We start from the raw sequence: 12,335 nt of genomic DNA on the forward strand, positions 1-12,335 counted from the left end.
GGGGGGGGGGGGCTCCCCCACTTTTTATCCAAAACCGTGTACAAAAACGTAAAAATTAGAATCTAATAGTGACTTTTTGCATGGTCAGCCCCCCCCCCCCCCTTCCAAACCGTTCCGCGACCCCTGCACGTTTTGGCCAGGGAGGTGAGAGGTGATCTGTGCACCAACCACAGCAATACTACAAGCAGGTGACGTCACAAGGGTGCCACCAATACACCTTTGTACCCCTCTCTGTACCGGTTCTTCTCTCTTCGCTTCAACCTGGCCGGTTGACAAGGAGAAGCGGAAACCGGCGTCAATTGTTCGCATGGAATTGAATCAGAGCAGGCGACGAGACTGTGACATTCATACCGCCAAATTTGTTGTAAACTTTGAGCTCGATGCTACTCACTGGATTTGATGATTGCAAACCCATTCTGAACTGCATCAGCCTGTATCTTAGTAGCTCCATGATAGATCCCGGTGGTAGTGCTGCATCACCTGTTGACATCGTGGACAAGATCCTAGTGCGGTATAGCGCATGGTATGTGTGGAGGAGTGATGCATTTCGGAGGAGAGTGGAGGCTATCTGTTGCGAGGCCTAATGTTAACTAGTGTTCTACCAGAGTTTCCCATGTTTACCTGTTTGCCTCATATTACGATTCGGAGAAAGATACCATCAAGAAACAACAATTAAGAGGCTCAAATTGTTAAGTAAGTGTTAGGACCAGATAGTTGGGATAGATGAATGAGTCAACGTCAACGAACAGCTGATCTGAAGCGCTCCCCGATCTTTCGGCCCACTCGCGTGTCGGATTTCGCTGAAGGACTTCAAACCGTTTCGTGGGTTTATTTCTCATTTGCCGGACTTAAGTGCGGACGTAGAACTAGCTATGGTCATCGTGTATGAAGTGTAATTTATATGTCATGATTTTACTGGATGTTTTTGTTGTTGCGTTAGGGACGGATTTTCGATTTTATCCCACTTTATTAAGTTGAACTTGGAAGGCAGTCAACATGATGAGTGAACACATTTGCAGGACTTTATTTATCATTGGGATGATACTTGCCTATTTTGCAATTTATTCCGAGGGAAAATGTCTGCAAGAAATTCCAGGTAAGTCAATGAAATTAACAAGCTCACCTTTTACTTCCACTTACCATTTAAGATTTGTTAAGAAACATTACTGTGTTTCTATGTCTGTAGAAGGTTGATTAAATTGATTTATTGTAGTAGCCAAGGCCTAATCGATTCTCCATGTTTACTCTGCAGGTGTCTGCCCTCTTTTATTTAATTTTTTTTCATTAATTCAAGTGTTTTGTCACTATATTTTATCCTCCCAACAATGTATAAAATGAAATAATTAACTGAACCTTAAAATAATAGACCAATATATTACAAAACCCGATATTCCACAATGTTAATAACTGCACATTTATTTTATTTAATTTTGTGTATTATTGTGCAATATTTCTTCTTGATTTTGTTAAACTGAAGTACACTGTCAGTGTCATGTGTTTGAGCTTCTTGTATTTTCAAAGAACAAAGTAGGGTGTCTTACAGGAAAAGATGATCCTAATTACTAGGAAGTGAATTCAATTGAGAGTAATTTGTCAGACTTCGCACCCTAGAGTAGGAGCATCAGGCTACTGATTACATGGTAATTTAATCATCCTTATGACAGGAGTGGTGGATCACTGTCAATTTCTTGATATTTTCCTTGTAAATTTACCTCATTGATTGTTAATATAGAGGCATATTCTTTGTTTCATTTTGTATTCATGGATTACTTCCAAATCTTTTTTTTTTTTAAGATCTGACTAAATTTATTCAGTTACAAAATTTCTGATTACCAACTCCTTTACCCTATTATTTTTTAAATATCAGTTTCTTTGTATTCATATTAGCACCTCACTTCCTATTCTCTCTTGTTATATTTGAAGTTTTCAATTCATTGTTCCCATTTAACAAAACTATTTGGCCTGCTGCATCAATTTCCTTCTACCATTTTACCCATAATATGCTCTCCTTTGACTGTTAAATGCTTAACGCCTGTCTGAAGCTTTGGAAAAGGGGAAATAATGGGAGTATCAGCTCACACTCATATCTTTCAGTTTTTCCCCCAAAATAATATTTTTTTTATTAGAATCAATAGCACCGTACATGGGCTTTTGTGCATATTTTCATCCAATTGGAACCCCTCCTTAATTGCAGTTGACTGATTAAATTTGTCAAGAAGAAGGAGGAATAGCTTAAAAAAAACCAAACATTAGATTATAGTAACATGTTTAATGAAAAACAGAAATCAACCTTTATCAATTGTCTGAAGTAGATTATCTCCCAGGGAAGAGTTGATAGTCGGCCACCTGTTGGACAGAATAATCTAATTAAGATTTTAAGGCCAGCACTACTTTGTCATTTATTTGTACATGTACTATGATTATATGTACCAGACAAAAGCTCTAATTGTCATTTGCATATTGGAAACTTTAGCATTAAAGGGGAAGTTCACAATGAAAAAAAATTGTTGTAATAATACCAGAAAAAAATGATCAAAACTATTGGTGAAGGTTTGAGGAAAATCCATCAAAGATTAAAGAGAAATTCCAGTAGTTGCAGTAAACACTGATTTCATGAGAAAGTCTGTAAAACAAGGCTTAATTATCAGTATATCATCGAGGATCTAGATCTGGTACAGTTACATAAACTGAACTTCGTGAAATCTTGAAATCTACGCTGAAAAATGTTCAGACTGAAGATCCCCAACACAGATAAGCGCACGTGGGACAGTGTATAATTATTGCTTTGAATGTCGTGCCCGACGCTCTACCCGAATCCTGTGCTTATTTGCTGATTTCTCAGCAATTACACAATTTCATCCAGAATCCTTTGGCACATACGTTTTATTTATACAAACAGACACTTTGGTGGTCATTTCATTGGATTCTGTACGAACTCATTTTGATATCGTTACCAAAACTAGCATTTACCTTTAAATTAGAATTTTATGTGTTTGATTTGTGACATCATATATGAGCAGCTAATGCTTCATGACAACTATTTTTTCTGTCAGGAGAGGGTGTGGAATAATTTGTCTTTTAATATGCTAAAGGTACCATGAAAACCATTTTTATTTTTGTGAGAAAACCTAGATATCTTGAAAGCCAGACTCCTCAATTTACAGGGTCCTTCTCACACATTATAGAGATGACATTGTGAGGGATTCTCTTTTTCATCATCTGTCTGACTGACATTGACATACGAAGATTATTCAAGGAGCAACTGACAAGATTTCATGAGGTGCTATCCTTCGATTGTGAATAGACCACCGAGAACGGCTCAATTAACACCCCCTCTCCTTAGCCACACATGTGTTAGGGATGACAAAAGATCCCCGACAAATGTTTTGTGCCTGACCCCACGTTGTCTATCTGTCTTATAAGTATGATCTTCACAAGTACATGGATGGCCTTCTTGGCATTATAGGAGCCCCTTCCTTGTGATCAGATTTCAAATTTTGAAAAGGGTTAGACAACAGTTTTGTGCTCTAGCAGGCTGCGTTGAATCAACATATTTGTCCTGCAATTGCCCTTTACATATTATTGTAATTCTTTTCATGTTTCGTATTCAAAAGTCTCTTAAGATTATTTCACTGACACTTCCTATCATTTTTTTCTATCATTATTCACACTTCTGCTAAAAACACCAAAAATTCAGTGTAGATTTTTTATCTTACCAACTCATAGAATCTCTCAAATTACAGTACAAATTAATGTTGGCGGAAATATACTTTTTGACTACTTAAAAATAAAATTAATTTTGCAAATATGTGAATGAGGAAGAGAAGGAACTGTGAAGTAATGTCTGTGGGAAAAGTGTTTTCGACTAGAAGTTTTGATTTCCAAATGTGAAGTTCCTCTCTTTCAATGAGATAAAATGTAGCCTAGCTAATTGTGTTGATAGTGTTACATAAATCAATTGATGTATATTAAACAAAACTTGATTATGGTACTTAATCACATGAATTTGTGTGAATGCATATAATAATAGAGAATGAAAAGTGGGACACCCATTGTTTGGCCCAGAGAAAGACAAAGCTGTTCTCTATATTGGATGGGTCACAAGTCTTCAGGTAGTCCTACCATGGACCTACATGTACTAGATCTCTCGTAGGCCCATGGTCCTACCATCTTTGAACTACATTGTTGATTATGCAGATAATAATGCTGATAATGCAGATGGAAATGATTCTACTAGAAAGATACTAAAATTTGTGATATTGATAATAATTATGATATGAAATAATAGTTATAATGATGATGATGAGGAGGAGGATAAAAGAATGCTGTAAAGAGGATGATAAATCAACAGAATTAGTTTGGTTCAGTGTAGCCCAGTAGAGTCGCATCAGCCATGCAATTACGAGTGGTTAGTCACCCCGCGGTCCGCCGAGTGATGGCTCGATGCAGAAGGTAGGCACGCTCAGTCATCGGGCACAGGGAGACATGCAAGATGATATTTCAATGTGCTCCAATGGATCACTTCCTTCCACGGGCATGGAATTAGGAAACGCCACAAATGAACACCTTCTTGAAAAACACTCTCGGAAACCTCCCAAAACCCCAATAAATCATTTTTTTTTATAGGAGTGTGAAAATTGTTGTCAGTTTCAAAATTGTTATGAGTTTCAGAATTATCATCGTATGGGAAATATATAAATCTATGTGTCTTGAAATCATTTTAAAGTTTTTTGGTTTATATCTACTTGGTCCTAACCGAGACCAGTCTCGGGGAGCCCCGAGACTGGCTTCCAAAAATTTTGACCTAAATTTTTTACCCCTATTACACCGTAATCGTAACGAGTCTCGTGCATTTACACGGACTTACCAAAGCTGTTCGAGATAGGTTTGGCAGGGTGCCAAGCGCGCGCTGTGTTTTTTGTTTGGATAATCGTTTCACATGTAGTGAACCTGTCTCGGGCAGGTTTGTGTTTTACACCGAATCCAAAGCAGTCTTGGGGCGCCCCGAGACCGGTCTCGGAACACGATGCGAGGTGTTCCAAGATAGGTTTGCTCAGAAGGGGTCTCGGCTAGGTTTGTGCATTTACACTGAATTAGAAACCTGCCCGAGACTGGTCTCAGGGTGCCCCAAGACTACTAGGAAATCCGGTGTAACAGGGGTCTAATTCTCAGATCGGCTGAAATCTTCATGGTTGAAAGTTAAAACCACTTGGTCTCCTATCAATTTTGTCTGAAATACATTTGGTGTTAAAAGTCTAATGCCCAGATCTATGGTCTAACTTCCCCTTTGTCTACACTCTAAATTCCAAGGATTTAAAATAAATCCAAATCAGTTGTGGATCAGCCAAATGTTGGATTTATTTTAAATCTTTAGGATTAACTTTCAAATCTCAAAATATTTAAATTCAAATCTTTTAGATTTATATTCAAATCTACAAGGTTTGAAACTAAATCAAATATTCGGCTGGTCATTATTCACACCTCGGATTTATTTTAAATCCTTGGAATTTAGAGTGTACCTTTTCACAATTTGTTTAATGAAACTTTGTTTCATTAAAATAATGTACATCTATAGACAGTGGTGTTATATTATATTAAAATAGCCTAATTGGTATCCTCCAAAGTGCTGAATGTGCTAAAAGGCAATACTATATATATTATATGCTTAGCTAGTGGTATTTTTGTAGTTAGGAAGTCGCAAAAGGTCCACAAATAACAATACTGCAAAGTGTTCAGTTACAGGGCGCCAAACGTGTTCTTTTCAGATTAAAAACTAGCACACTTTATGCCCTGCACCAGCTGTTCAGATCCCAGTGCCTATGTCCACAGAAGAAGGTGCTGAAGAGATAAATATTATTGTTATCATTGCTTTGTCAATATTTAGAGTGAAATATCCTCTGTTTTAATGTACAATGTTAAGCTTAGCTCAAATATTCAACTCTGTTTTAAATCAAGGTGGGATGGCATCACAAAAATAGCTCTAGATCAAGCAAATTGTAACACAGTTAAAGCTTGCCAACAAACATTGTGAAATAATTAAAGCTAATTGAAATCTGGGTAGTGCTAACATAGGACTTGGGCCTAGTAACAATTCCTTTATCAGAAGTACATGTAAGTGCTTTATAATAATCATATGCTGAAATCTGTTGACTGACCTTGAAAGAAAATGTATCTGCACGCAGATTGCATTGTTTATGTTGCTAATTAGTTACTGAACAATTACCATTTTTACCAGGATCATTTGGAAATATAGTTTTTATTCATTCATACAATAATAACACTTGGTGGTCATTTGTAGGTAGATTCTGTCATAATATAGAATTCAGTTTGATAGTGATCAAGAGCAGCAAATAACTTGACTGAAATTGACCTTGAGATTTACATGAATATCCTGTAGGCCTATATTATTAATGAGTTACATAAGATCATGTATGCAATTATTGTAAACAATATATGAATTGTAAACAATATGAAATTAATAAACACCATTGTGCTCACATAAAAGTGGGTATGCTCACCCCCGCATGATTATTTCATTTTCTTTCACTAGATTTACAGTTATGATCAAAGTTGAATCTCCCATTCATAATGGCCAATGCCAAATATTATGGAAAGCAAACCACATTAATTGAAGTATTCCATTCACATTTTATTTAAGTGCTTGTTTTACCCTCTTACTTCTCTCGAAAACAAGTCATTACTGTATAAAGATTTTCCTAATGATGGCTTCTTCTTTGAATGTGGTTCATCTGCATTACATACGTGTTTGTTACAACTGTTTTGTCCCTTTGCGCTTTTAACATTTATACAAAAATAAGTTATACCATTCAGTTTACTCTTTTTTGTCAAAATAATTGCAACTGACAAATGTAATAACTGTGTTAATATTATACATGTGATTTTTATGAAATATTTAGCTTGTTTTATTTTTTTCTATTTGTTCAAATCCACACTTTTATTGGGGAACAGACTTGCCCTTCAATATTGAGAGAACCACACTCATTTTTCAATTTACTAAGTAGCAATGCTGTTTTTATTATTGTATTATGGGCAAACAATTGAAATGATGGATACTTCAATATTTGTTATCATTTCCTTCATCATTATGGGTGGTCGACTGTCCTATTTCCTGAGTTTTCAGATATATCCCTTTTGAGAGTTGATAAACAGGTCTTCTTAATGCTCCTTTTCTCCGAGTGTTGTAATCCGATCTGTTGAAGCACCTTTATGACCTTAGCAATGACACCCAATTGATTGTCCAGTGGGCAATGATATTGAAAAGATTTGTATGAGATTGTCTTTCAGTGACGACGCTGACATGTCAGAAAGAATTCAGGAAAGTTCGGGTGAACAGTATTTCCTTGATGGATAATGATGACCAGGCCTTCCAGCGTAACAAAGTCTAAAAACACATATGACAACAATTTGTCCTCAACTGATATTTTGAATATTTATTAGTTTTTTATTTTATTTGAGTGTTATTTAATCAGGATGGTCCCATCAATGATACAATCTGCTGTTCTTGAGGGCCGTGAGAACATATTACAAAATTTATGCCCTAACAGTATCTTTTTCTATGATCTATGAATTAAGAGAAAAAGTTATCAAAACAAATGTATTTGCATGTATATTTCAAATGTTTTGTTTGCTACTCAGTATATGAATCCTCATAGCTAGAAGTAGAATGTTCTTAGATGTTTCCCAAAGGAGTAAGCAATAAAATTCAATATAAAATCTAGTGTGAGTAACAGTAGAACTTGGTCAGAGAGCTTCATTCATTTTACATTAGTATCACAGATTTCTAGGAAAACATACTCCCTGAATATATGCAGGTGTATTGTTGAGCAACTCATGATCAAAATATGCGTGCGGATTTAAATTATTATTGATGGAAATGTTAACACATTTTTATTATCATTGTGACATTTTTTTTTTTAAGTCAGGATGCTCTTTAAGTTAATGCGCTTGATGGATTTGAAAGGAGTAAAACCTATTTATCTTTTGATGATCTAATAAGGAACTCAATTAACCTTGTAATACCAATGAACTGCAATACATTGAATAAGGTCTTTATGGATGACTAGTTGCTACTTGTATTGAAAATGTGGAAAAACATCGAATGAGTATTTGATTCTTCACGAGCAAATTTTATTCAGAAGTATATTCTTTTTCATTGAGGTGGCGCGATAGGTCAGTTGATAGAGCGGGGATTCGTATTCCGGTGACCCGGGTTCGATTCCCACTTGGTGCGCTAGTGCCCTTTGGTAAGGCATTAATCCTCATTGAAGGACCTAAAGCCGTCGGTCCTCTGGTTGCTTGCTTACAAGCATTCATGCTTTCTTAGCAATCAGGTAAAAAATCCCCACCAATCAAACCAATCATTATAAATAGATATGATACAAAGTTCATGAAGCAATATTTGTAAAGTTTTCAGAAAAATTACTAATGCTAATAACTATGCATCAATGCACATACGTTTCAAATCTAATACTTGGTCCAGAAGATGCACAAGCTCGGCTCATGGTATTACAATAATTCCATTATGATGACATGGTCATGACTCATGTTATGATTTCATAGTCATTTAATTAATGATCAGGGGACAAACTGAATTTCACAAGTTTGTCCATGCAATTCTATACTGATTATTTCAAGATTAAAAAAAATATATATTTTCAAAGGATTCTGATCGGTCCACAAGTTTTAGTTGCCTTGGACCCCCTGTTTTGTTGACTCTCATATCCATACAGGCTTCTGGTTGAACCATGTGTATGACATTGATTTGACCAGGATGTGACATATTTTGCGATAAATTTTGCATAGTTGTTTGAATATCATAACTCATTAACAAATATGTTAAGTATTTCAAATTATCCTCCACCACGGAACAATAAAATATTTGAGGATTAGCATTTTTCCTGCAATACTTCGCATTGTGGTTTTTTAGGAATTGACTCAGTTAGGTGCGAACCCTTTAGCGACCAAAGAGCTCCGGGATATTGCCTATCTGAGATCCTCTTTGGATACTCGCTTGACATCTGTATCTGGATAAGGGACCAAGGAGCGTGCCTTGGGGAACAACTCCAAAGCCAGTGGGCTTAGTCCAGTGGCTTTGTCAATGTGCTAATCTTGATGTTATTTGCTATGTCATGGGGTTAATCCCAGCTAAACGAACCAAGCTGTGGTCTAATCTTCCTGAGGGTTCTCAGGAAACTCTGCAAAAGAAGCATTGCAAGTCTTTGTAAGGTAATCAATCGCTGGAATGAAACCCTCACACCCTGCTCACATTATCGACAATGTGTCATGAATTTTCTGGCTCCCACTATTGTTCTTTTTATTGGTGTACATCTATGGTTATATGATTCTCCATTAGGACAAGGAGTACCTCATTGATGATCATCGCGACTGTGTCATAGTGTTGGCAGACTGGGTATTGGGCATACTCCAGGTGGAGTTGAGGAGTGTTGAATGCACTTAACCAAAACCCCAAATGCTCTCATCTGTCACATCTTATAAATGCTTTTCAGCTCAGTTAATGTTCCCAATCTGTACTTGAGGCCCAGTTCAAATCTTTGCCTTTTGCATACCGTGCTGTTGTCTTTTGTTAATTCATTCAAAGAGATGTTGATAAAACATTGCAAAACATAATTATAAAGATTTATGAGCAAACTTAGCAAATTCTTCTCATTGTCAGAAATCTAGTTCATGTGCATACACTTATTACACTTTTTATCATGGTATGGTGCTCAGACTGCTCACTCACATTGTGTTTATCTTTACATGAAATTTAAATGTGTTCTATTTCATGGAATCGATAATACAGAAAGTAGACCTTAATTCTCAGTAATATAAAATTAAGAATACATGTAACTAGGTCCATTTACTTTTTAAGTTATGATGAAAATTTTGCCCCGATTAAAATAAACTTAAATATAACATCTCAGATACATTTTCAATGTTCCTGAAGAGTTTCAAGGTGAAATCACAATTGATTTGATTTGATATTCCTTCCTTCCTCTAAAATTCAATTGAGAACAAATATGCATCACCTGTACAAAAGGCCATCTTGACCCCCCCCCCCCCCATTAAAATAACCTGATGATGCCTCTAATTATTATTTTTACACTTGAGAATATTTAGCATCAGTGTTTTAGTGTTATGATCATGATTTTTGTAGAAGAAAAACAGAAAGATGTAGTTCATGTTTTGAGATAGACCTCTCATTAAAAATCCCCGTACAAAAATAACAAGATTTTGCCAGACTGAGTGTGATTTTCCAACACCCATTCTATTAGATATTTTGCAGTGTAAATGGGTCTATTGATTACAAACACTCATACATACACATGAATGATGTGTCATGTATGCTGACAGGTCTCTATTGTGAGAGAACTTTTATAGATCTTTTGCTATGATATATGCTACCCTAGTGAATTTGAAACTTCCCCGGTTATGGGCTCATGGCCAGTATTAAGAGACATTAGGGTGCAATGCAGGGCAGAGCTTTGGCAAAAACAATTCTCTTCTTTCAGAGCCTTTTTTTTCTTGAATTAACAGTAGTTTAGTCTTGGTATGAACCGATTATGTTGTTTCATTAATTAATTCATGATAGTTGACTCCATTAATATCTACTTTCCAAACCTATTTTTTTTTGTCTGGTCTCATGGGATCTACTGCCAATAAGAAACTAATCTAAAAGTCATCAAACTATTTTCTTCCCTATAATTTTTATTTGATTTGAATATATTTGATTGTGGGAGGGGGAATCTTATAGTTAATATCATTTAACAAACTATAAATCTGAAAATTGGATGGTGTTAGTGATGGTGATGTTTTTTTCCCAATTGCTAAGAAAAGCAAGCAACCACAGGACTGAAGGCCTTAATAATGTGGATAAATTCCTTGTTGAATATGAAATTGGGATTACCTTTTTATATATCTTGTGTTTATTAGCTGAGACCAATGACTTTATCCTTGGATTATTCTTGTCCCTGTAATAATGATTGTAGGAGGGGGAATTGTATAGTAATAATTTTACAACTATAAATCTGAAAATGATTTTCACAACTTCCCAGCTCTATCCATATCATATGACAGGGTGGAGTATTTACTTTGTCTTAATGGTTAGATCCTTTCCCCCACTGATTGAGGTAGTTGGAGTTCCAGGGCACATCTGATGATGTTTCCTGCAAGCAAACAAGATGACGTCAATTTGCCAATGGGATCACTCTGATATTCAAAACATTTGGAATAAGAATCAACAAAGCACCTATAACTTAATGTTGATTTTACAGTGTGCATAGTTTTAGTTTATTTATATCAAGGGAGCATTTCATAAAAGTCCTGTTTTATCTGAGAGTTACCATAGTAACAGTGCCTCTCAGCCAATCAAAATTAAGGAAAGATGTCAGATCTGACAACTTATCGGACAAAGATGTTGATGAAACGTTCCCCATTTCATTATTCCAATTGATTTGTCATACCCTAGATTTTAGCCGTTTGCCAAATAATATGTAGTCTATAATTCTATATTTTATATTATTTTATATTTGCTGAAAACCTGCAGAACAAGTTTTTGTTATAAAAAGTGATTTTTACCCCCTTTTTTATTTCATGGTCGACTGTGCCCTTTTTGTATGTATTTGTCGAATTTGCTTTATTGTTTTTTTTCCTTAAAGGCCTTATTTTGGTAAGTTCAGTCCATCATAGTAATCACTGTTGTTGACTTTGAATGTTTTGCTTCTCAGTTTGAGATAAATTTAGAATCTGTGTGTGATGTAAAATGATATTGTATTTCTTACAAAATGCTCATGAAGGAGATGAGAGGAAGCCTTCTTATAAGATATCCAAAGATGTTTCTTTAGGTGGTTTCAGACCGCCTCGAAGTTCGCCAGTTCCAGGTATTCTCTGATCGGGAAATTTACCCCGATCAGAAAATACCAGGTATTTTGGCGGTGTGAAAGCAAACTACGCGTAATATCCCCGAAAGAAAATACCCGATAAATAGTAGGTACTTGGCGAAATTACGAGAACTTTCGCGGGGATTTTTCCAAGGTCGTGGGTATTTTGGCGGTCTGAAAGCAAATTACGGGAACTTTTAGCCCAGCGTGTCGTTGGGTGCGGCGCCGTGCATGGGTTGCTGCTGGGCTAGTGATTTTGAATTTCGCGCCTTGCTGCTTATCAGACCATACTGCGCATGCTCGTAACTTCAGGAACTTATCCCGAAGGGTATGTTTCAGGGCGGTGTGAATGCAGGAATAATTAATGGGTATTTTTCAGCCTAAAAAAGTTCTCGTAATTTAACGGGGATTCTTGTGATCGAGGCGGTTTGAAAC

The 12,335-nt window shown here is 36.1% G+C and overlaps 1 protein-coding gene across 1 annotated transcript in view; it reads left to right on the forward strand.

Moving 5' to 3' along the window:
• Positions 1 to 380: 380 nt before the first annotated feature.
• LOC129282116 (uncharacterized) overlaps positions 381 to 12,335 on the forward strand; it is a 65,219-nt gene continuing 53,264 nt past the window's right edge. The window contains exons 1-2 of the mRNA XM_064095586.1: positions 381 to 523; positions 4,946 to 5,073. Of these exons, the coding sequence (XP_063951656.1) occupies positions 381 to 523; positions 4,946 to 5,073 (271 nt within the window). The remainder of the gene's footprint in view (positions 524 to 4,945; positions 5,074 to 12,335) is intronic.

This window comes from Lytechinus pictus, chromosome 2, assembly GCF_037042905.1.
Source record: "Lytechinus pictus isolate F3 Inbred chromosome 2, Lp3.0, whole genome shotgun sequence".
NCBI lineage: Eukaryota > Metazoa > Echinodermata > Echinoidea > Temnopleuroida > Toxopneustidae > Lytechinus > Lytechinus pictus.